This window comes from Petromyzon marinus, chromosome 45, assembly GCF_048934315.1.
Source record: "Petromyzon marinus isolate PM22_M1 ecotype Great Lakes invasive population chromosome 45, UKy_Petmar_22M1.pri1.0, whole genome shotgun sequence".
NCBI lineage: Eukaryota > Metazoa > Chordata > Hyperoartia > Petromyzontiformes > Petromyzontidae > Petromyzon > Petromyzon marinus.
This window is the reverse complement of record NC_133711.1, coordinates 4,595,482-4,621,747: the sequence shown is the minus strand read 5'-3', so window position 1 is coordinate 4,621,747 and position 26,266 is coordinate 4,595,482. Positions and strand designations below refer to the sequence as shown.

General features: G+C 52.1%; 1 protein-coding gene across 1 annotated transcript in view; it reads left to right on the top strand.

Moving 5' to 3' along the window:
* Positions 1–25,996, top strand: part of LOC116952068 (lysophosphatidylcholine acyltransferase 1-like) — a 62,091-nt gene extending 36,095 nt beyond the window's left edge. Inside the window, exons 4-12 of the mRNA XM_032971097.2 lie at positions 5,815–5,927; positions 9,096–9,156; positions 9,549–9,607; positions 13,028–13,062; positions 16,656–16,710; positions 19,401–19,483; positions 19,853–19,975; positions 21,247–21,382; positions 25,527–25,996. Coding sequence (XP_032826988.2) covers positions 5,815–5,927; positions 9,096–9,156; positions 9,549–9,607; positions 13,028–13,062; positions 16,656–16,710; positions 19,401–19,483; positions 19,853–19,975; positions 21,247–21,382; positions 25,527–25,691 — 830 coding nt within the window. The 3' untranslated portion in view covers positions 25,692–25,996. The remainder of the gene's footprint in view (positions 1–5,814; positions 5,928–9,095; positions 9,157–9,548; positions 9,608–13,027; positions 13,063–16,655; positions 16,711–19,400; positions 19,484–19,852; positions 19,976–21,246; positions 21,383–25,526) is intronic.
* The last annotated feature ends 270 nt before the right edge of the window (positions 25,997–26,266 follow it).

Here is a 26,266-nt window from a genome sequence, read left to right as displayed (position 1 = left end):
GCGAACTCTGGATCGCAAGCCCGGTGCGCGTACCCGTCGCACCACTGGCAGCAATCCAACGCGCTAACCATTAATCACACCACGACAGCTCCATTGAATCACAGTATCGAGTGGAGTATTCCATATTCCCCATATAGCAGGTGGTTTATGTTATCTGACCCCCCCCCCCCACCACCGTTGGGCCAGTATGATAGTGGTACATTCCTGCTTTAACAAAAGCCATGGGCTTGGAACATTTCTATTTTAAATCCAAAGCTAAGTTCATAGCTTTGTGTGTGCGTGTACCCGTAATGTGATCGTGCCATGTCAAGTAAATGGTTATGAGAGTTAAGCGCAGTGTTAATTTATTTAGCTTGTTCGTGTCCAGCGTGACAGACGTGTCTCTCAACTAATTAGTTATCGTCGCCACTTATCCGCGGTGTAAATTCTGTCCCTAACAATGGCTCTTAGTTGAAGGTTGCGGGGTCGTGTGTAGCTGCGAGTGTCGGGCTACGCTCTTCTGTTGGCTAATTTGTAACGTTTAAGAAACGCACCCAGGCTGTGCGACTTTCGCGATATTAAAACTGAACTACCAGTTGCTGCCATGGCTGTCTTTCTATCTCGCCTTGTCTCTCCCCCTCTCTCGCATTGCCTCTTCTGTCTCTATATCCCTGGCTTCCTCGCTCTCTCTGACTCTGTCCCTCTCTCACTCTTGTCTCCCTGTTTTGTTTTTCTCTCTCTCCCAGTCTCTCTCTCTCTCTCTCTGTCTTACCAAACGTCTTGTGTAAGAGGAGGGAGTTGCCCACACTTTATCCTCACCGCACGCGACCTGGTTGAACCCATTCATGCTGCTGTGCGGACGGATGGCGGTTGGGAGAGATTTTAAGAACTCGCACCATCGTTGTTGTTTCGACTGCCGCGCCGGGAGATGGAGTCAAACCGTCGACCTCTGGTGCATAAGTCCAGAGTGCCGCACCATTTACACTGTGGCAGCACCTCTCCATCCACCACTGCGGAAGCAACACAACTCATTCGGGGTACACGACGCCAGTAGCAGGCTATTGCAGAAACAAAAAGCGGCAACTCGGTTTTGTAATACAGGAAATTGCCGTATTTTTTTACGGCTAAACGCAGGGCCATTTGGATTCCAATCGGTTGAGTTATTCCCACTTTATTCTGAACTGAAACTTGAGAGTGGAACATTCATGCGGCCTGGTGACTCGGAGGTCGGAGCCCTGAGCCTAACACTGCCGAGCGGAAAGGGTTGGAGTCCAGGCTGTGATGAAACCAGTTTCTCAAGTGTCGATGGTCCTCGGCCCAGTCGCTCACGACGGCACTTAATTTGCCAACACTCCAGCTCTTGCGAAATTAAAGTTATCGGGTTTGACTGTCACGTGATGAACATCACACTCAGTGGCAGGGCGAGTGGGAAAGTGCTGCTCGCTGCCCTGTGGACCGGCAGGTCTCTTGAAGAAGGGATCTCGGAGGTGGCTCTGCCACATCCACTTCCGCGAGGCTGTTCTCCAACGCGACGTGTAAGGGTCGTCGCGCTGTCGTGCGAGACATCCGGAGGGATTCTTCGTATCGTGACGTGACGCCGACAGCAGCAATCGGGATTGAATCGAGGAAAGAACGTACAAAGAGGAGCAGAACAATTCACCTCCAGCAAATCGATTCGGGGCTCAGGATTCTATTCACAAATCACTCCCTCGTTCTTTCACACAGCAGTGAATGGTAGCACCTTCTGTGTCGTGGGGGGTGGGGGGAGGGCGCAGGGCGACGTGTTAATCTGTTCCAAATCGGACAAACTATGATTCTTACATGATTCTATGCATGTACCGTGGGCTTCAGAATCGATACAAGTCGTTAAATATCAGCGTGTAAAAACGCGCGTCGTGTGCAACTTTTCACGCATCAAAAGCGACCACAGTGACGTGCGATCCGGAACCTGCTTTGTCAGGTAAAGGCGCAGCCCTGCAATTGCTTGCTCCCACGACTGCTGACATAAGCGCCTCCTCCGCTAGTGGGAGCTCTCGAGAGACCCCATCTAGAGGGTATTTGGCCTACTCGTCCGCGCCAGCTAGATGTCTTGGAAGAGGTGGGAGTTCCCACGCTCTACCCCACCGCGTGCGATCGACTAACCGTGGTGTCGCCCAATTATACTGCCGAGTGGACAGAGGCTCTCGGGGGGGGGATTTAAGATAAACTATTTTAGAATTATTTTACCAGGCAAGGCCCCACTGAGCTATATATATATATTTTAACAAGCGACTTGGCCACAAATGAAAGCTCAATGAAGTGGCTTAACGAGTGGAAATTTATAGCAGCCAAATACCCTTGAGTCTAAACGCATGCTTCTAAACGTGGAAGGAAAAAAAACTGAAGACCCGGAGAAAGATCCACGCCACCAACGGGGAGAGCGAGAGAGAGAGCGAACACACAAACTCCAAATATACAGCAGGCGTCAGGCTTGGGGTCGGGATGGAACCCACGACCTCCTGTATACCAGGCGGGGTAGTTAACATCTCCTAGCCAATTCTAGATTTGAAGCTTTCGTGACTGCAAGGATCCATACTCTTTGGTTCTATTCGGTAAAGTCACGTAAAAGTATATTTTAATTTTTTGTTGTTTTATACTTTTACGTGACTTTACCGAATAGAACCAAAGAGTATCTCCTAGCCACCGTGCTTCAATGTTTCAACTGCCGCTGCGGGAGATCGAATCGAACTGGTAACTGCGAAGACTGTGTGTGATAAACATTACACGCCGGCATTTTCTGCCTTGACGTAAATATTTATATATAAATATATTTTTTTTCCCCGCAACGTTCTCAGTGGTTATCGCGTTGGCTTCCGGCATTCATTATTTAGCCATTCCTCTTGCAAGCTTCCTTCCTTAACGTTTAAACGGCTGTGGTCTCCTATGGCTTAGGGAACTCATTGTCAGTCAGTGCCTGCTGTTAGAGACGCAGAGAGCTCCGTTTAGCCCCCCCCATCTCCCCCTGCCATTCTTGATTCAAGGCCAGAGCTTTCGTCAAGTTAGATGAAATCTCAGAGGCTGGAAACCAATGACTGCACTAAATAACACAGTAATAATACTTTAAAAAATGTACATGTATGTGAGTGAGTGTGAGTTAGTGTGTGAGTAGTGTTGGCACAGTAGGGGGCACAGGTGGTGCATCAGCCAGTCATCTCAGTCATCTCAGTCAGTCGACCCGTGGCACATGGGTCTGCCCCGTGACCTCCTGCCAGCGGGCGTTCGACACTTCACGTGGCCTCAAGGTGCACATGGCCTGGCACAAGCGTCGTGGTGACGTCACCGCCACTTAGTAGCGAATGTCGGTTGTTGTTGTGAGTGTGAGTGAGTTAGTGTGTGAGGGAGTGAATCAGTGTGAGTGTGTGTGAATGAGAGTGAGTGAATTATTGCGCGTGTGAATGAGTGGAGGAGCGGTAGTGTAGCGGTTAGCGATACGCTGCGCTATGCACCCAGTGACCCGGGTTCGATTCCTGCTCACGGCCAACACCAGTGACGATCATCTTAACCGGTCCTGGGCCTCCCCTGGGTCGACTCAGCCCCAAATGAGTACCTGGTGCGGTGTGCAAACATCGCTACTGGGGAGACAAAGGCGGTCGGGCGTCATGCTGGCCACCCACCCCCTCGTGTACCGTTCCGGCCTTAATAGGTGCTCGCTAACAGCACTTGCCCCTACAGTCTGTTACAGGCTATACGGGGGGAGGATCTGTGTCTTCGTGAGTGAGAGTGAGTTAGGGTGCATCGTCATCCAGCATGCTCCGGCTGAGTGCGGCACGGTGTTGACAATCGTTGTGCATCGCAGCTACAAGTTGGATTCCTGACTCGGGCACCTTCATGCGTGGAGTTCTGTATGTTCTCCCTCTCTACCTCATGGGTTTCTCCCATGTTTGTAAAAAAATAAAATCCCGGTTCAGAAAAAAAAACCCTTAACTATTGATAAAAAAAATAACTGGGACTGTACGTGGCAACATTGCCCCCTACTGGCAAAAACGCGATGCCAGCCTTTGTGCAGGATGCGCCATCTCAAGGGCCGAACGGAGGTTTCAATAAACACGTGGCGGTAGAGCAAGTGGGTTGTGGAACCCTGCTGGTGCAGACCTTGGAATGTTTTAGTGCCACTCCACGGTGACGCTCTGGTGAGTCGGACTCGTCGGCGAGTGGGGGGGTGCCTGGTCTGGCCGGAGCTGCAGGGAGTAGTTTGGCTCTCGGCTAACACTTATTAAAACCTCGATAACAACAACAACAACCGTGTGTTACTGTAAATGTGTTTGTGTGTGTGTATAGTGTGTGCGTAACCGTACAGACATGCACATTTAAAAGTCGTCGGAGTATGCGGTGCACTGTACTTTTAAACGGCTTACAGCTGAATGATTCTTACCCACGTTGACTAGTGTCCTGTAAACAGTCCTCGCACCACCCCCCACAACCCCTCCCCTTCATCCCCCACCACCCCTCCCCCATCATCCCCGACCACCCCTCCCCCATCATCCCCGACCACCCCTCCCCATCATCGCACACCACCCCTCCCCTGTCTCACCCCCATCCCCCACCACCCCTCCCCCATCATCCCCCACCACCCCTCCCCCATCATCCCCCACCACCCCTCCCCCATCATCCCCCACCACCCCTCCCCCATCATCCCCCACGACCCCTCCCCAATAAGGTCGTGAGGGATATGTGACCATACTTCACCACGCTGGTCAGCGCGGGTTGCTGACAGCTGCCTTGAAAGGCCCAGTTGTGTCTGTGCAAGGCGAGAATCCTGATGGGACGTCAGTCGACGCTGCCAAATTCCGTTCCGCGTTCGTAAGGAGCTTTTGGGGGGGATGGAAGATCTGAAATATTCCCAGCTAGGTGCCAAAATTGCAACAACAACAACCACTTGAATTTAACACGAAGGCTTTCGATATTGTGATTCAGGATCGATTTTTCTGTCACATCGCCGAAGAAAAATGCGCGTTGCACACAACTCTGGCGACTGCCTGATGATGCCCGGTTGGTTGTAACTGCCAGCGAGATGTCGCGAGACTGCTCAGCAACATTACCAGTGGAGTGCTGAAGCAGTAATAAATTGGCGTGTTTGTGTCACGTGACAACTTGATTGATTTCCCGTGTCGGGCGGAGGAGGGTTTACAACATATTTTACTCTTAACGATCTGACCCAACGAACAATAATGAATGGCGACTTAAGCTTGTGATGTTGGTCATGGCCAGGAATCGAAATTTGCTCGCTTGGTTCACAGCGCCGCAGCGTGCAGGAGATGTTGTCCGTAGCCTCGATTCTGTTCTCTAATTCGTCCTTCTCTGCTCGCGTACTCACTCGGCGATCCTCTTGGTATCACCCTCGTGTATGTTGAACTTCTTTCGCACCGTACGTAAGCCCAACCGTACTAATCGGAGGTGCGGAGAAAGGACAACATATTAAACACAAAAAGCAGCTTTAAAACAAATGAGTTTTCAATCTGGATGATTTAAAAGTGCTTCCGAACATCGGATGAACGTTCCAAACGACCGCAGGAACACAACTGAAAGCACCACGCGATGCAGTGACCGTCTTTGTTCGATGGCTAGCCAAAAGCCGCCGCTGCTGCTGCTGCTGCGAGGATGATCGGCGGAGTTCGCGAGATGATTTATGCTCATTGACGAGATCAGCAAGTTATTGTGGTTCAGTTGTGGCAAGCATTTTTGTGTGTAATGAGTGCGACTTCATAATCTATTCCCCCAGCAACCGGAAGCCAATGCAGCTCTGCGAGCACTGGACGGGTATCAGCCCGTGTTCTCTCCCCACGCGTGTACCCACAGCGCTCATCAAGTACGTGCAGCCCGTGTTCGTGTCCCGCGACGATCCCAACTCTCGGCGGAACACCGTGGAGGAGATCAAGCGACGAGCGGCCACCAAGGGGAAGTGGCCTCCGGTGAGTCGAGTTCAAGCCCCCCCCCACACCACCCACCACGACCTCCAAAAATATAAAAGAATAGGAAGAAAAACCACGCACACACATGGATTCCGTGACGCTTTCCCCGCGTGCGTTTGTCCCCCGTTGAAGTGTTGAATTGGCAGCGCGGACGCCGATGGAGAACCTGCCGGGGGCGTAAGCGCGTTCGCGTGCTCGGGGCCAGCGCTTACGGGAGCGGTGGTTCGCGACGTCGCATTTTGCGCGACCGTTCCATCGACGCGCGTGTTCGGTTTTCTATTGGGGGTTTTTTACGTTCCGGTAATGTGCAAATATTTTGTAGTGCTGCCATTCCGAGAGGGAAGGGAATGCGTATCTGTCATCAGGGGTGGGTGGATGGGTTGGTGGGTGGCGGGGGGGGCTGTTTGGTTTGTGGAAATTTTTGCGTTGGCTGAAAAACTCATCCCTACACCGACTACATCCACCGAATGGACAAGCAGACGTCCGAATGCTCCAAGACAACTAGTTTCCAGGCGTGGGTGAACAGTTAGCGGAATATTTTTTTTTTAATTGTTATTTGGTTGCGTACACGCAGTTTTACTGCGAGGGTGGTCAGGGGATCGCTGTGCGTGCGTAGCTCAAAGTTGCGAACTCGTGCGCATTGTCCACAGCCAATGAGTAAGATTTATCACGGAAACAGAACGTGCCAATTCGTTACTAGTACAGCACACCGGTATGTTGGAGAGCACATCCACAACATTTAACATTTCGAGTACGACGTTTCGCCAGCGATTACAATGAGCATCATCAAGCGTCGGCCAGATGAGTGGAGAAATCCTCCTGTTTCGTTCCTTAAATAGAGGGATGAATGTGATGTCGTCATTTGTGAGCCAATCGATTCAACGACACATTTATATTCACGTGATCTTACCCAGAAACCTCTTATGGGTCGCGAAAGCCTACAACGTGTTAAACTGACGTACGCATTGCATACCCCGCATTCTGGTGTAGCTTGGGGGGGGGGGGGGGGGGTGGATGCACAGGAGTTGCTTGCACTGTCCCGCAAGTCCTGCAATAAAAATGTGGAATCCCGTGCGTTTGCCCTGTTGGTGTCGCTTATTCATAGATTTATTTTTCGATTATTTTACGTGGATCATCCCTTGGGATGGAAGATGTCGTTTGCAACGGCACCCATCCAGTTGGAATTGCCACGTGCGTCACAAATGCGCTATGATGAGATGATTGACATCGATACCAATTTTTTTGTTTTTATCTTTTAACCATACTTTTTATGAATTCATACAATTAGCTTATGCTTGTTTGTCCAGGAAAGCCTCACCGAGTCCGATAAGTAAGAACATTTTAGATTGCGCACTCTTATACGAGTCCAGTCCATCACGAATGCGCACTGATCACGCATTGAAGTAGGCTCTCTGGAACAACAACACTGGTTAGAATCATTTGCGGAACACTGGCTCAGACTCGGGGATGGATGCCGTACGTGTGCTGGCAGCGTGCTCCAGCGTCTTTGGGCCCGGATACTCCCTGAAAACTGCGGCAAGCCGTATCGCGCACGAGGTTTGTTTACATGCGGGGGGGGGGGGGGGGTTACAGCAGCAGGGGGTACAGCAGCAGGGGGTACAGCAGCAGGGGGCGCCGCTCGTCGCAGGAGTCGATTTGGGTCTGTTGAAGCTGGCGCTCACCGATCGGCGGGATAGGATGCAGCGGATTGATGGAGACTCTTGAAAAGGAGTAGGCATAGTTTTATATTTTTATTATTTCATTGTTTCCCTTCTACGTGACTTTACCGAAAGAACCAAGAATCAGGAGTGGGCATAGTTTATGCGTGATCCTGTGTTTAATAGGTAGCCAGTGCAGCTCATCACGCATCATATTTCTGTTTCCGATCAGACGAGCTGCAGCATTTAACTTTGTGAGGAGGGTCCTGCCAAACTTTCGCGCTAGGCGGCAGCAATTGCTCTTCATATTCCAATTGAGTAAATTTTCGGTGTACATTTTTGCCACGTTTTTTTTTCATTCGTCAAAATTGAGAAAGGAGGAAAGCCAATGAGGTACGAAGCTATTTCTTTTTTTTTTACTTTTACGAATCTCCGGTAGCGATGGGGGTCAGCGAGTTACAACAACAAGCAATGCAAAAAAAATTACATAAATTCCTGCCGGGGAAGCCACACCCGTACGCCCCACGACCGTGAACGCGCCGCCGTGTTCTCATCGGACCGCAGACCGTAACACGCGATGGCATAAGCTGCTGTTAAATATACACTCGGCAGTAGTGTACCGGTGCCAACTTGGCCTTGCGTGGGCCCGGAAAAATGTCAGCGGAACTGCCTGCGTGTGTTTAAAAAAAAAAAAAAGTCCGTTTGATCCAGGTCATTAAATAATGTTTGGAAGCCGATAAGCCCTTTGGAAATATTTTGGTCCTTTTTATGCGACAGCGCAAAGCCCTCCTCCTTACCCCCCCCCCATCATCTTCTGATCGACAACACAGGGGGAGCTTAGTGGTTACCTGCCTTCCCACCAGCAGCGGCGTGAGCAGGCAATAACCCTGCGGCCTTAAATAGGAAGCGTACAATGAGCGACGTTTCTGGCGACGGCCCTCCTTCACAGCACGCGCACAGAGAGAGAGGCCAGAGATGTAGAATCAGAATATTTATTGTGCTCAGAAGCTCTCTTTCAAGGGAGTCTCAACCAGCAGACAACATCAAAGCAATCCACGATTACAGATTTAAAAATAAAAACCCCCACCAAACTTGATAATAGCAATTACGTTGCAAAAAATGACACGCTTAAACTTTGAGTGATATTAATGGAGTCTGTTTTAAGCGAGGACAGACATGGCAGAATGAAGTTGCCGAGAGAGGAAAATTAGTTGGGAATCCAAAATGTTTGGGGCAGCAGCTTCATGAAATACATTCGATCCAAATTGTTTGCAGAATCTGGGAACTGTTAAAGAGACGATCCAGACGCGCATCGCAGAGTTTTAGGATTGTCTAATGGTTAAAAAAACACACAGGTCGGACAAAGAAAGGGCAGATCTTGCGCACAATAGCCCTGTAAGAGAGCGGATCGCCCCCGTGCATTTCGGCGCAGAGTAAAGCTGTGCACATAAGTAACTGGGAAATAGATAACCCCCTGTTGTTTGAAACTTGTTCTGTCCCCTCGCCGCAGATCATGATCTTCCCAGAAGGAACGTGCACCAACAGGACCTGCCTGATCAAGTTCAAACCAGGTGAGGGGTGGCGACGATTCACGCGCTTGTCACGAGTCGAACGGCAGCTGAACATCGCGCGCCCAAAAATGTATAATAATAAAATAGTAAGTGCTCGTCTAAGGCGGTTAATGCATGTAAACACGCTGGGGGGTCGGGGGGGGGTTTGCCAGTCTGGTCACACTCGTCACCACACGCCCATGTTGACGCTGACAAATCGTCTTGTTTGCTGACACGAGACAGCACCATTGCATCCATCGCGGGATCGTTAGAGGTGGTGTCAGTGGCTTTGGGATATCTGATTGATCGTCTTCTTACCATTGCAATCGCCAGCGCTCTACTTATTTATTCACGGTACTTGTTTGCCTCTTTGATGCGTTCATTCATTCATGTATTTGTTTACTCTGGTGCAGGCGCTTTCATTCCTGGTGTGCCGATCCAGCCGGTGGTGTTGCGATACGGAAACAAAATGGTGAGCACCGGGATCTCCGTACGCGTTGGCAAGAGGCAGCCTCTGTAGCGAGGTGTATTGTTGCCATGGGTATCGCGTGATATGAAACGCAATACGTTTGTGCAGTTGTCCGTTTTGTGTGTGTGTGCGTGTTTTATAGGACACTTAATACTCATCCGCTTATCAACCCCGCGCCTATAAAGTTTACTCACTTCATGATGTACAGCATGTCCCGGAAGGCCTCGTCCACAATTTAAGGCTTTTCATTCGACACCGCCAATGCATAATAGGTGCTATAGGTTATAGGTCCTGTCTCGTGGGCAGCAGAGGGCTATGTGGCACAATCCCGTCGCAGCCCCCACTGCACTTATGTGCTCCCCAACTTTACTGACCAGCACCAACCAGCGTGGTGAAGTATGGTGAAATAATCCCCCATCCACGACTGACACGATGTTGAGAGAGGCATTTGTCCAGCAGTGTGCGTCTGGAACGTGCTTCCTTACGATATTCAGAAGCCGCTGGAGCTTTGCACTTTTAAATCATCTAGATTGAGAACTCTTTTCTTTAAAACTGCTTTTTGTGCTTAGTTTTTCCTTCCCCTCGTACCTCCAATTAGCACGGTTGGCTACATACGGTGCAAAATAATTACAACATACGTCCGCACACGAGGGTACACGCGAGGATCACCGAGTGAGCGCGCGAGCGGAGAGGGAAGCATGATAACACAACACCTCTCAACATACGTACACACGCACACGTGGACATGTACACGCATCCCGTCCAGCGGTGGATCTCCCACTGGGACCCTCGGTCGTATCGGAGCACAGCGCCGATCGAGGGTTCACTTCCTCCCACAGCGGGAGGAAGCGGATCCTCGATCAGTGGGTGGCACTGCCAAAGAGAGAGGAGCGAGCGAGAGAGAGAGAGACCGTGGTCACTCTGGCGCCGGCACGGGCCCGCTACACGCGATACCAACACCGGCTGTGTGTACGTGCCCTGGTACAGGAGGAGTGCGGTGCGGTATTTATAACCTCTAATATTAATGGTGATGGATACGATGGACAACTGAGAGGAGTGACCAATGTATAAGTCAGAAAAAGGTTTGCACAGGTGAGAAGACGACCCGATGATGCAGGCAGCGATGAGAAGGAAACTGGCACTATTCAGACACCTATCTACGTAAGATGGACAACAACAACAGGAAAATGTCAAGTGTTGTTGTTCGGAAAAATGGAAGGAACTGGAAAGAGAGGAAGACCGAACAGAGAATGGCTTCAAAATAATGATTGTTGGGCTAAGATCGCGTTATTTATAAATGTGTCGCAGCCCTCCACCACCCGACACGGCCAACAAGTAAAAAATGTGTCAATCGGTAAAAAAAAAAAACCCAGCCATTCAGTTCACCATGGAAATAACGCGATCTAACCCAAAAAATCTTTATGAATAATACTGGTCGTGAAAGCCTACGTGCTAAAGCGAATGGCTTGACAAGGACGACGATAATAGATTGGTGCCAGAAAGATGTGGCCGCTACTTGAGAAGATTGGCACAAGACAGAGATGAAAGTGGAAACAACAAATGACGAAATGTGCAGTGGACACCTACGGGCTATCTGCCCGTGGATCACGATGATGATGAATAATAATAATTATGATAATATAATATTGTATACGGCGTAATTCATTTTGAATCGCAGATCAAAGCTCCGTGGTTGTTTTGTCACGCCCTGCACAAGGAAGCCCGCACGCTCGCGCTTTAGGTGGTTTCACGAATTTGTGTGCGATCCAACACCCCCACCCCCACGCTGCCTCAACAGTGCTGGGTTACAGGCCACACTGGCATTGAGAGTCAGCGGCGCCCAGCACGTGTGTGACAATTAAGTGTCAACACAGTTGCAAAATAAATAGACTGCGTAAGCCTAGGCGGCTAAATGATCACTGCAATAAAGCACGGGTAAGTGCAACCACGGTGGAGCGATGGTTAGTGCAGAGCGCTATGAACACCGACAACCTGAGTTCAATTCCTGTACACGGCTAACATGAGTGGTGAGCGATGTGAAAATTAGTCACATACATTATGTGTGTGGCTTAACTTAACTGAGAATACCCCAACTAATAATAGTTATTTTAATATAGATGACTACATTAACCTCCACCCCCCCCCTCGTCTGCGCACCTGATTGGCTCACAAGTGATGACATCACATTTACCCCCTCTGTTTAAGACCGAAACAGGAGGAGGATCTCTCCACAACTGGTTGTTATTACCGGTGAAACGTCACAGTACTCGGAATTATAAATGTTGTCGGTTTACTCTCCAACACACCGGTGGTGCTGAACGAGTAACTAATTGGCACGTTTTGTTTACGTGACAAACCTTACTAATTGTCTGTGTCGCCCATCAGTTCAACGACACATTTATATTTAAGTGATCTAACCTAAATAAACCTCTTGTGAATGTCAAAACTGGTCCTGCCCCTTCCCCCCCGCCGCCATTATACCAACCCACACTGACCAGCGTGGTGAAATATGGTTAGGGGAGAGCCTCCATCCAGCAGTGGATTGACAAAGGGGCTTTACTGCTGATGCTGCCAGGATGTTGCATTATTGAGTAGCATAGACACTGTAATCCCATCGAGCAAAGAGCAAACGCGGGAGGTGTAATTCTGGAATCCAGAAACCCGATCCCGCATCGATATCCTTGACATAATGCTTTGCGTCCGCCGATGCAAATAGCCTGCCTGTGAACAGCCCGTGAACCCCACAGCCCGTGAACCCCACAGCCCGTGTAACTGATGGGAACATCCATCACAACAGCTCTGTGTGTGGTTAAATCTAGTACACACTTGTGTATTGCCTTTGCTGTGAAAACATTTGTAAGCAGCGCGTCGAAGTGTGTGTGCGTGTGTGGACGGGTGTGGCGGTTAGCGCGCTGCGCTACGAGGCCCGGAGGCCCGAGTTCAATTCCCGCTCCCGGTTTATGGGCTTCCCCTAGGTCAGCTCGGCCTCAAATAAGTACCCCTTGCGATGTTTAGACATCGGCAGCGAAGATACAAAGGCGGCCGGGGCGTGGTGACGGCCGCTCGCCCTCCTCGTGTGCCGTACCGGCCTTAATGGGTGCTCGTTACGCAACTTATGTTGGTCTGTTTGTATGTGTGTTGAACTTCTTTCGTAGCCAGCCGTGCTAATCGCCGGTGCGTGTGTCCGTGCGTGTATCCGTCCGTGTGTGTGTGTGTGTGTCCGTGCGTGTGTGCGTGTGTGTGTGCGGGTGTCCGTGTGTGTGTGCGTGTGTGCGTGTGTGTGTCCGTGTGTGTGTGCGTGTGTGTGTGTGTGTCCGTGTGTGTGTCCGTGTGTGTGTGCGTGTGTCCGTGTGTGTGTCCGTGTGTGTGTGCGTGTGTCCGTGTGTGTGTCCGTGTGTGTGTCCGCGTGCGTGGTAATTGCAGGACACGATAACTTGGACTTGGCATGGACCGACGGCGTAAGTTTTAACAATGTTTACTCCTCGCCCGCATCACTGCACGTTACCACAGCTGCTTCTTACATGCTCACGCGCCAAGTTGTTCACATTTAGCCTGCGCGTCCGTACCGCTCGGAGGCTCGCAGTTACGCAGCCACAAATGTACCGCGATGAGAATGACGAATGTTAGCCGTTCCCAAATCGCCCGTGATAGCGCCCGATATCATCAAGCCTGGACAGCGTATGGCACAGGCGCCGTGAGTTTTCTGTGGGGTTGTGGATGGCAGAGGGCAACGCAGCAAACTCCTTTGTTGTACTGCACTGCGCTTATGACGTCTACGCTGCCCTCATTTGCCGGGGAGAAGGCCCTCAGTGGATTGATTGGCGGGGAAGGGCTGAACGTGACATGCACGTTCTAAAAACAACCACAAAAAGTCGATACGTTGCGAGTGCGTAATTCTAATTGAATGACATTGATCGTTGGGAGTGTTTGTGAATATCAATGGGATGTGAGGGCCCAGCCACTCCCGTAAACAACTTAGAATATTTTCAGCTCTCCGATCGCCTCAACGGGGTCGTACAGCCGCGCTCTTCGCCACGATGTCCGACGTTTCACTCCGCGTTCTGGGAGTTTGAGCCTTTCCCATTCTGATGACGTACGTAAAAGGCCGCGCGGGAGGGAGTGTCCCAATTTTGGCACCAGCTATCGCGGAGTGCGGTCATGTCCCTACGGTTCTCTGCGGTGAGTAACAACGTCTTTAAAAACAACGGCGCTGCTGCTACGCCTCTCTAAATAAAATGAACGCCGAGCCGCTTGCGGGTTCCGAGATTCGGCGGTGAGCGGGACACCCACCCTCCGACTTGCACATGTCCCGGAAAGGGTTCATCGTTTATTTCCTGAAGAAGCTCCCAGCACGTGGAGCGAAACGTCGGATATTGTGCCAACCACGTGTTTGTTTGTGTGTGTGTGCGGGTACGTATGCATGTGTGTTTAAGTGTGCGTGATTATGCACCTATGTCTTTGGGGAGTGGTGGCGTAGTGGTTAGCGCGCCTCACTACGAACCCGGCGACCCGAGTTTGATTCCTGCTCCTGGACCAACTAAAGTGGCGAATATTTGCACCGGTCCTGGGCCACCCGTAAAGTCGACCCAGACTTAAATGAGTATCTGGTCTGGTGTGTATAGCACATCAGCACTGGGAAGACAAAGGATGCTGGGTGTAGTGTTGGCCACACAACCACCTCGTCCACCACGCCAGCCTTAATAGGTGCTCGCTAACAGCACTTTACTCAACAGCCCATTCAAGCTAATCAGGGGGATCTTTCACTTGTTTGTGTGATAATGTGTATGGATGCGGTGCATTGCTACGATTATATCGGATTATTCACTCCGCATGCTGGGTGATGAAGCCCCCAGAACGGGATGGAGGGGGGGGGGGGCGAGGTGGCGAAACGTCGGACATGGTGCTGAACAAACACGCGGCATCACTCGACACGCACATCGGACGGTTACACGGCCTGGCGCCTAAGCAGGCATATCGAGCGCTCGCTTGTAACGCAACGAACGTTAGCATGAGCATACCTGGTCCATTCCGGCACTGACTTGGGCATTCCTGAACCTACGAGGTCAATTTCCTCGGCGGGGGGGGGGGGCGGGGGTTGTTCGGTTTCCCTCCCGTGGCTATAAAACAAAAGTGTGCTTGCATACGCGCCACGGGTGTTGGCCAAGCTTCCCAATGTAGCGGGACCCTCCTGAAAAAGGGTCTTGGGATTCGGCGAGGCTTTCCCTGGGTATATCTGTATATAAAATTCATTATAATGATGATTATTATACGCATGGGAGTGTGGAGAGGAAATGATGCTACAGCAATAGGTGGCGCCACGGTGGCTAGGAGATGTTAACTATCTCGCCTGATATACAGGAGGTCGTGGGTTTGATCCCGACCCTGACGCCTGCTGTAGTGTTTTGCGTGTCTCTCCCTGTGGTCACGTGGGTTCTTCTCCGGGGCCTTTGGGTTTTCCTCCACATTTAGAATCATGCATTTAGAGTATTTGGCTGCTGTAAATTTTCACGTGATAAGCCACTTTGTTGAACGATCATTTGTGAAAAAGAGCTATATAGCTCAGTGAGCGTTACCTAGTAAAATAAAAAATAGTTTAGTTTAATTGATATTGCTGTACTGCCCTCTGCTGCCCGCAATGCACCAGATAATTATGTATTAAATAGGCTTTTGGATTCATATAATCCATTGCTTTCTGTGCTGTGTACATATGCATCAGCATGTTCTTTATGTATGTTGAACGTCTTTCGCACCGATTGGTCCATAAACATTTAGCGTGAAGGCAAATTTTGCGTTAAGTCTGACCTGATATTCATTTTGAGTTGCCTCGTTTTGAAATCTTACCGGTCACCCCCACCCCGTATTAGACATTGACAGTCTAAAGCCCGGCTCGGTTTGCCTTTCAAAAGAGGATCGTGGGATGGTGGCCTGGAAATTCCATTCTGATCCGATGACCCCCGTTGTTTATCGATACATTTCCGGGCGTCATGCTGTTGACGCTGATGATGACCGCCGACTCGCAACAGCCTTCGCGATATGCCGGGCCTTCCCTTACGTGCGCGCGCGCTCGTTACCGAGCTGAACGTTCCTTTAATATTTGTCTACTGCAACCGAATGGCACCGGATGTCTCGTCGTAGGCTCACGGAAGCCGAGCAGGCTTTGAAACTTGGTGAGCAGTTTGGATTTCGTGACCATCACCGGGGCTTCGTCAAGCGTCGTAGGCGTGGGGATTGCGAGGCGTGCTGGGTTTTTTTTTCTTCGGGGTTCTCCGTTTGTTGGCTGATAAAATTGTCCACGAGATAATCCGCTGGGTTGAGCTGTCGTTCGAGAGAGCCATGTCGCTTCTGAAAAATAACTATGCAGCTCAGTGGGCCTAGCCTGGTAAAATAAAAAAAAATAGTTTAGTTAGTTCCTCCCATGCCTTGCCAAAACCTGAGTTGTTTTTCTTTTCCCATTCGGCATTCACAAATCATCGCAACGCTCCGATTCAGACCCACAATGCTTTGCTCAATTGCATCTTACTATTGCGTAGGGATCATTTTAATTAATATGAAAACTACATTTAAACACCATATTCGATTGGTTAGAGTTTGGTGTTTTGGTGTAAAACTCGGCTGTGAGATCCCGAAATCCTCGCCCATCATCACTCCCCGTTCAATTAAACGAGTACCACATTGTGCGTTTCATTGTGTTATATCATGTAGCAAGATCGCCACCTACTGGCAGATGATCCACGTTTGTGGAACACTTTAATGATCGCCGTGTGCTTTCTGAATGACCTGTTCCAAAAAAATATTTTAGAGTGATTCTATGCATAGACTGACCCCCCCACCCCCGCCATAGAAATTGGGAATCTCCACCACTTACTCAGGGCTGTAAACAGGAGAGATGCTGTATGAATCCAGGGAAACCACGATGTTGATGTTATTTGAGCGCCGTAATTGCTTCGATTAAATGTATGGTTTATTTTGTTAAACGACGCGCCCCCGTCTAACCGTTTGCACACTTGATTGCCGTCACTAACGTGTTTTGTTTGGCTCGTGATCTTTGCAGCCTGCAGATATTGTGGCTCACGCTTTGCCAGCCACATAACCGCATTGAAATTGAGGTGTGTGTCATTCACTTTAATTGCTTCTTCTCAATCTGCGTCTGTTTGTTCGGCTGCGTCTGTGTGCGTCTGTGTCTGTGCACGGCTGCGTCTGTGTGTGGCTGCGTTGCCCCTGCTGTGGAGGGAGCAGTGGCACAGTGGTCAGCGCGTTGCGCTATGTGCCCGGCGACCCGAATTAGATTCTCGCTCGCTGTCAAAAACAGTATCTCTGAACCTGGTGCGGTCTGTAAACATCAGCACTGGGGAGACAAAAGCGGCCGGGCGTGGTGTTTGGCCGCACCACCACACCACCACCTACGTGCGCTGTACCGACCTTAATAGGTGTTGGCTAACAGAACTTTTCCCAACATTTCTGTCAAGGGCTATACGAGGAGGTCTTTGTAATTCGGTCTTTGTTGCTTCTATTCCTGCTCCGTTGCATTGTTGCCGGCAATCGTTGCTGGCAGTGGGAGCAGTCGCCGCCCCGTTTTCAATCGTACACAGAATAATTTTCCACGTGATGAGCTCCTTCGTTGAGCTATCATTTGTGGCCTGGTCGCTGGTATAATTAAACGAGTTCTAAGTTTAAAGTAACGGTAATTAATATTGAAAAGCGTGTGCTTCACTAACGTTGAGTGGTTGACTGCGCACTGGTAGTCACGTGACCTCTGTCTATGATCCGATTGGACGTCGCGATCTCTGTTGCCCAATCGCCGGCACCAGCACATCTAATCTAATTTGTCCAGCTTTGGGAAGGTGAAATTAACTTAAACAAATAAAATTGAATTGTGGCTTTGGCCCAAAAATCTGATACGATGTAGCTTTCTCTGCTGAAACTGGCACTGCGACTATTGATTAATTTCCGTGTTTTTTATTTTATTATAACCGAGCTTTTGGCTTGAATCACAGATGTCTCAGTGACCTAAGGTGGTGATTGCATCTCCATGTCCAAGCTTTCATGGCCTTGGGTTCAAATTCACCATTTTCATGATCTCGCCGAAATTGTAGCTCTAATGAATCAGCAAGTGCGGTACCCCCCCCCCCCACCCCACAGATGTGTTTGACTTCCTCTGTTTTCATCGGTTCAGTTGCACTGCCTGGATTTACGCATGGCGGCAACGAATGATCACACTATGCATTCCTCCACAATCATAACCACGCACCACACTGTGGGATAACCAGAAAGCGACATCGCAAGCACAGGTGTGCTGTTGCTGTGACTCGGCTGTGTGCCATCGTGTGATGTGTGCCTTGCTGCTGTCACCTGGCTGTGTGTCTCGCCATGTACTGCTGCTGTCACCTGGCTGTGTATCTTGCCGTGTACTGCTGCTGTCACCTGGCTGTGTCTTGCCGTGTACTGCTGCTGTCACCTGGCTGTGTGTCTTGCCGTGTACTGCTGCTGTCACCTGGCTGTGTGTCTTGGCGTGTACTGCTGCTGTCACCTGGCTGTGTGTCTCGCCATGTACTGCTGCTGTCACCTGGCTGTGTATCTTGCCGTGTACTGCTGCTGTCACCTGGCTGTGTCTTGCCGTGTACTGCTGCTGTCACCTGGCTGTGTGTCTTGCCGTGTACTGCTGCTGTCACCTGGCTGTGTGTCTTGGCGTGTACTGCTGCTGTCACCTGGCTGTGTGTCTCGCCATGTACTGCTGCTGTCACCTGGCTGTGTATCTTGCCGTGTACTGCTGCTGTCACCTGGCTGTGTCTTGCCGTGTACTGCTGCTGTCACCTGGCTGTGTGTCTTGCCGTGTACTGCTGCTGTAACCTGGCTGTGTCTTGCTGTGTACTGCTGCTGTCACCTGGCTGTGTCTTGTCGTGTACTGCTGCTGTCACCTGGCTGTGTCTTGCCGTGTACTGCTGCTGTCACCTGGCTGTGTCTTGCTGTGTACTGCTGCTGTCACCTGGCTGTGTGTCTTGCCGTGTACTGCTGCTGTCACCTGGCTGTGTGTCTTGCCGTGTACTGCTGCTGTCACCTGGCTGTGTCTTGCCGTGTACTGCTGCTGTCACCTGGCTGTGTATCTTGCCGTGTACTGCTGCTGTCACCTGGCTGTGTGTCTTGGCGTGTACTGCTGCTGTCACCTGGCTGTGTCTTGCCGTGTACTGCTGCTGTCACCTGGCTGTGTATCTTGCCGTGTACTGCTGCTGTCACCTGGCTGTGTGTCTTACCGTGTACTGCTGCTGTAACCTGGCTGTGTGTCTTGCCGTGTACTGCTGCTGTCACCTGGCTGTGTCTTGCTGTGTACTGCTGCTGTCACCTGGCTGTGTCTCTTGCCGTGTACTGCTGCTGTCACCTGGCTGTGTGTCTTACCGTGTACTGCTGCTGTCACCTGGCTGTGTCTTGCTGTGTACTGCTGCTGTGACCTGGCCGTGTGTCTTGCCGTGTACTGCTGCTGTCACCTGGCTGTGTCTCTTGCCGTGTACTGCTGCTGTAACCTGGCTGTGTCTTGTCGTGTACTGCTGCTGTCACCTGGCTGTGTCTTGCTGTGTACTGCTGCTGTGACCTGGCCGTGTGTCTTACCGTGTACTGCTGCTGTCACCTGGCTGTGTGTCTTACCGTGTACTGCTGCTGTCACCTGGCTGTGTCTTGCTGTGTACTGCTGCTGTGACCCGTCTGTGCGCTGTTACGTGCAGTGTTACCCCTCTGGCTTGTGCTGTGCCCTGCGTATCGCGTGCTGTGCACTGCGTACCTAACCGTGTGCTGTCGCTGCGAACAGTTCCTGCCCGTCTACTACCCGAGCGACGAGGAGAAGCGGGACCCCACCCTCTTCGGCAGCAACGTGCGGAGAATCATGGCCAGGTAAGGGCAACTGACGCGCGTGTTTGTTTGTGTGCTGTATGCGTGCGCCGACGTACTTTGTGCAGTATGCTGCGTACTGTGTGCTGCATTCCTCTATGCTGAGTACTGTGCTGCGCTTTGTAGAATCCCCAACCGAGTCATTTGCGGTGAAATTTCCGAATTTGGCAAACGTGGACCCCGACGAAGCCGGCACACGATGCCCCCTCCCCCTGCGAATGTCATTATTACTACTACTACGGTTAACACACACCCGTAGTTAATAACGAGGGCGGCCGCTGGACTCGAACTACGAACCCGCGCGACGAGCGGCAACGGTTGTCGAACGCGCTGCGTTCAGTGTCACCGCGTGCCCGCGTACGCACGTGCCAGGGCGCTGCGCGTGCCGCTCTCGGACGTGACCCTGGAGAGCTACCTGGCCCAGCGAGACCGCCGCGAGGCCTCGCAGGACACGGCGGCCACGGAGGACGTGGGCGCGCTGCTCCGCTCGCTACGGTACGCTCACCCGCCGGACGGCCGGAGCGGGGACGCACCTCCGCTGCGCCTGCGACGAGCCCACCTGGAACGCACGCACCTGCGACGCACCCCTGCTGCACCTGTGGCAGGCCCCTGATGCGCATTGTAACACGCCTTCATTTTAATCATCCCTATGGGAGGGGCGCGGGAGAGTGTGTGAAGCGGAGTAGTTGATGGAGATGAGAGAGGGGGAAGGTAGGCGGGGGGTTAGTTCCTACGATGGGCACGGTTGGCTACGTACGGTGCAAAAGAAGTTAAAACGTACACGCATTCCATGGGGGGATCTAGCAGAGGATGCGTGCGATCTTGAAATTGATCCGGATTGGATTGGGGGGGGGGGGCGGGTGGGGGTTAATCCTGGCTGCGGGACTTTAACTCTAACACGCAGTCGCGACGGCGCCGCACGACAGCGGCCCTCCGTTGCCCTCCTGCTTTGCCCCCATCTCACCAATGCAATTGACTGCGATAATTTACTCAACCGCCACGAGTCCAGTGTTGAATTTACGCCTCGGGCTATCTCTTGATTACCAGCTCGGCAGATGAACTCAACCGGGCCAGAGCAGATGTGGTGAAGCGGTCGCCCCCCTCGGCGCTCGATCTAATCGCCGAGTTGTCCGGGACAGGGACAGCGCGGGTGGAGGAGGTCCCACCGTCCGGAGCCGTAGCACGGCTGGCAGCGGCTCGTGTGAACCGCTGCCAGCCAACGATGGAAAGCGGACGAGTGGCTTTGTGCGTTTAGTTTATTGTCCTTGCCCACCCCCGCGCCTCCGATGGGCACGGTTGGCTGCGTACGGCGCTAAAGAAATTCGGCCGGCGTTGCTCGTCCATGAGCTTGGAGCGGGCGTTTGGACTGGTCGGCACCGTCCGAGACGAACTTCCAACTTGTGGCCAGTAACAATGAAATTATAAACTGCGTAAAAAAAAATACATGAATGTTTATTTTACCAGGTAAGGCCCGCTGAGCTATATAGCTCTTTTTCAGAAGCGACCTGGCTACCACAAATGATAGCGCGGCAAAAGTGGCTTCCGAAGCATTCATCGGGGGCCGTGTCGTATTAGCCGCGTGAATCGGTGTGTCTGACTGAAGCTGCGCGACTACCGTAGGGTGGTAGCGTCTGAGACCGCTGACCGCGGCCGCCCATGGGTTATAGGAGATGGCGGCATCTGCCGTGTGATGATGGTGACGACGACGATGACGACGACGATGACGATGGCGGCGACGACGACGACGACTCGTGCGTGCCCGTCAGCCTGGCTGCAGAGAACGGCGTGGAGCGGCGCGTGCGGGCGGCGGGTGCCCCCCCGGCGAGCGTGGAGGAGTTTGCCCGCTTCCTGGAGCGGCCGGTGACGGAGGCCCTCCGGCAGCTGTTCAGCACGCTTGACGCGGTGAGCCTAGCGTCACTCACGCTTGACGCGGTGAGCCCAGCCTCACGCACGCACGATGCAGTGAGCCCAGTGTCACTCACGCTTGACGCGGTGAGCCCAGCCTCACTCACGATGCAGTGAGCCCAGTGTCACTCACGATGCAGTGAGCCCAGTGTCACTCACGCTTGACGCGGTGAGCCCAGCCTCACTCACGATGCAGTGAGCCCAGTGTCACTCACGATGCAGTGAGCCCAGTGTCACTCACGCTTGACGCGGTGAGCCCAGCCTCACGCACACACGATGCGGTGAGCCCAGTGTCACTCACGCTTGACGCGGTGAGCCCAGTGTCACGCACGCTTGACGCGGTGAGCCCAGCGTCACTCACGCTTGACGCGGTGAGCCCAGTGTCACTCACGCTTGACGCGGTGAGCCCAGTGTCACGCACACACGATGCGGTGAGCCCAGCCTCACGCACACACGATGCGGTGAGCCCAGCCTCACTCACGCTCTACACGGTGAGCCCAGCCTCATGCACGCTCTACACGGTGAGCCCAGCCTCACGCACGCTTGACGCGGTGAGCCCAGCCTCACGCACGCACGATGCAGTGAGCCCAGCCTCACTCACGCTCTACACGGTGAGCCCAGTGTCACTCACGCTCTACACGGTGAGCCCAGCCTCACACTCTACACGGTGAGCCCAGCCTCACTCACGCTTGACGCGGTGAGCCCAGCCTCATGCACGCTCTACACGGTGAGCCCAGTGTCACTCACGCTCTTCACGGTGAGCCCAGCGTCATGCACGCTCTACACGGTGAGCCCAGTCTCACGCTCTACTCAGTGAGCCCAGCGTCACGCTCTACACGGTGAGCCCAGCGTCATGCACGCTCGACACAGTGAGCCCAGCCTCACGCACGCTCTACACGGTGAGCCCAGCGTCACGCACGCACAGACAAAGATTCGCAGTATAGCCTTTTACAGATTGTTAGTTCAAGTGCTGTTAGCAAGCACTGGCCACCGTTGTCTCTACACGTTAACTGATGTTTACACATTGCACCAGGTACTCATTTGAGGTTGAGTCGACGTACAGTAGGCACAGGACCATTTTAGATAATCGTCACTGGTGTTGGCCGTAATGCGCTAACTGCTACACTAACGCTGCCCACAACTACACACAACACAAATACAGACAAACCTATACACGACACACAGACCTACACAAACCTACACACTGACACAAACAACTACACGCACAATTACACAGACCACGCACACAATTACACACAACACGCACACCTACACACACACCTGCACACAAACCTACACACCTAATCACGACGGACAGACCTCAACACAAACCTACACACCGACATACACAATTACACACAACACAAACAAAGAACAAAGATCCCCCGTATAGCCTTAACAGACTGAATGGGCAAGTGCTGTTAGCGAGCACCTATGAAGGCCGGAACGGTACACGAGGGGGTGGGTGGCCAGCACCACGCCCGACCGCCTTTGTCTCCCTAGTGGCAATGTTTACACACCGCACCAGCTACTCATTTGAGGCTGAGTCTACCTAGGGGAGGCCCGGGACCGGTTCAGATAATCGTCACTGGTGTTGGCCGTGAGCGGGAATCGAACCCGGGTCGCCAGATGCATAGCGCAGCGCGCTAACCGCTACACCACCGCTCCCCACACACACAACACGCACACCTACACACACACACCTACACACACACACACACCTACACACACACACACCTACACGCACACACCTACACACACACACCTACACGTCGACACACACGCAACTACACACGCTGGCGGCGCACCAAAATGAAAGGAAAACCTCGCGTTCCCCGGCATGTTGTGACTCCTCCGCTGGTTTGTCCCCTCATCTAAAATCAAATCTCCACGCTCCCTCGTCTCGATGATCGATCCCAATTACTCTTCCGCTGCCACCTATTAAAGCGCGAGCGCTTTGCCGGTGGCTTCGCGATCGATGCCCCCAGAACAAGCGCAAGAGTCGCCGGTCAATGTCGCACGCCCTCGGCTGCTGCGACCCGCATCATCGCAGCACGGTCGATGAAATTAAGTGCCGCTTTGTAGGAGGAGGACGAGGGTGGATGGTAGTAGTTGGTCACCTGATGGATCGGACTTTGCCCGCCCACCCCCCCCCCCTTACCGTGGGAATGTGGAATTTCCACGGCTGGTTTCGGAGCTGACGGGGCGAGGAGATGAGCGGTTGTCTCCGTGAGGCCAACGGTTCCCAACCTTTTTGAGCGTGCGGAGCCTTGTTGAACCTCTAGGCATTTCGCAGACCACCACGTGTGCCACTAGTTGTTGGAAATGGTACATTGCCTTGACGAGGATGATATATCATTTGTCTTTTCTGTACCCCCCCCCCCCCCCGGACCCGTGGAGGCCCGCGGGACCACGGGTTGGCAACCGCCCTGTGCGAGACGCTACAGTCCCTGGTTGCGAGCGTCGTGAATCGATTGTTGCCTCTGTTGTCATTTCTGTTGCGGTCACTAGAGGGCAGCGTTGACCTTCAATCCGCCGCCGTGGTGGCGGCAAGGAGATGTGACCTGCCTCGCCTGGTATGCAGGAGGTCGTAGGTTTGATCCCGACCCTGACGCCTGCTGTTTATTTGAAGTTTGCGTTGTCAGTCTCTCCCCGTGGTCGCGTGGATTTTTTTTCGGGTCCACATCACGCGTTTTAGAGTATTTGACTGCCATGAATGTCCACGTGATAATAAGCCACTCCATTGAGCTATCATGTGTGGCCAGGTCGCTTCCGAAAAAGAGCTGTACGGCTCACTGGTCCGTACCTGGTAACATATTTTAAAAGTTTAGTTTAAAACCCAGTGTTTGTAAGGCCTTGCAAGCCCTATGCTCTCAGCCTTCATCCCCGGCCATGACGGGCATGGTGAAGTATGGTCAGATGCCGCCCCCCCCCTACCACGATCTGCACGGTGTGGATGGAAGTCCTCGTTCAGCCAGTGGCCTTGACAGAAAGGGCCTGTGCATGCGAAACGGCATGGGTGAAGTACGGTTGGAGTGCTGTATGTTAGTTTGCGTTGCTTTAACCAGGCGAGAAGCTGCATGTGAGACGTGACGAGTCTCATTTTCAAGGGTTACGTAAAAATGAGTACGGCGACGAAGCGAAGTGGAAGTAGGAGCAAAAACAACAGCGTGTCAGAGTAAATCGAAAACAGTGCACAAACATACGTTTCATTGTTTACCCATGATAGGGTAAACAAGTATTATAATAACAACAACAAATCAATATTAAATAAAATACAATTCCTGTTACAAAAGTTGGCACAGACAAATTACGTTTTTAAAACAATTCTTATAAGAAGAAAAAAAACATGCTGCTGGTGATGACGATGATGGTAAGCGATTTCGTTTAGTGTTCGCAACCATTCTAATAGTGGGGAGCGACGTTTGCCGTGCGTGATCCAAATTGAGTAATTTGAAGTGTAATATAGAAAAAAAAATTGAAGTGTAATGTTTGTCCGTGACGCCGGCAATGCAAGTGGCCTTCTCCGATCAAATGATGTCACGGGGATGTTCAGTGTGCGGTGTGAAGCACGTATCAAATGGTTAACGCACACCCCCGCAGTACTAACCAGGGCGGCCCGCCGGATTGGAATCGTGCGGCCCCTAAACAACTAGCGGCGAACGCGCTACCGCTGGCAGTGGTGATGATGGCGATGATGATGGTGAAGATTGTGGTGGCGACGATAGTGGTGGTGACGATAGTGGTGGGAGCGGTAGTGTAGCGGTTAGCGCGCTGCGCTATGAACCTGGCAACTCGAGTGCGATTCCCGCTTACGGCCAACACCAGTGACGATTATCTGAACCGGTCCTGGGCCTCCCCTAGGTTGACTCAGCCTGAAATGAGTACCTAGTGCATTGTGTAAACATCGCCACTGGGGATACAAAGGCGGTCAGGCGTGATCCTGGCCACCCACCCCCTCGTGTACCGTTCCGACCTTCATAGATGCTCGCTAACAGCACTTGCCCCTTCAGTCTGTTAAGGCTATACGGGGGATCTTTGTCTTTGGTGTCGATGGTGATGATGACTTGGGTGATGATGGTGATGATGATGGCGATTGCGATGACGGTGATAATTACGTTATTGGTGTGCGCACATTTAGGACGGCGATGGGAAGGTGGACCTCCTGCAAGCGGTGGACCGTCTGTGGGGCCACCGAGACAGCATGGAGACGGGGGGTGGGGGCTTGGGCGACGGGGTAACAGGCGTCTCGACCGCAGCGGCCTGCGCCGATTTCTCTCCCTCCGACGACAAGAAATCCGTCTGACCGCGCACGCACACACACACACACACGCGCGTACACGCGTACACGCGTACACGATCGCCGTGAAGCTGGTGTGCGTGAGTACTTACGCACGTACGCACACACGTATGTACGTATGTGTGTATGTCTTTACGTACGTGCGTGCGTGTGTACGTGCGTGCTGGATGGACGAGAGACGGAGATGTGGGCGCGTCTAGTGGAACGCGCGTTTGTCTCATTCGTATTTATTAGTTATTGCAAACATCTGCAGTACTTCTATATTTGTAAGCAAAATGATTGTTGCTGGATTTTGCAAAAATATTACACGGTGGGGGGGGGGGGGGCGGTTTGGGGGGCGGTGGGGGTTTGGGTGGGGGACGGAAATATGTTACATGGTGAACGTCGCTCGCGAAGTTTGTTAAACTTTCAGATGGGAGCGCTCGCTCTCAGTTGAGACAAACGACAACAACAACAACAGCAGCAGCAGCGACGATGACACAAAGGTGCAAACGCCACCGAGTCCTTTGTGTGTTTTTTGTTTTTTTTTTGCTTAAAGGGTTCATTTTAAAAGAAAAGGTTTTCCTACTCTGGACGTCTTA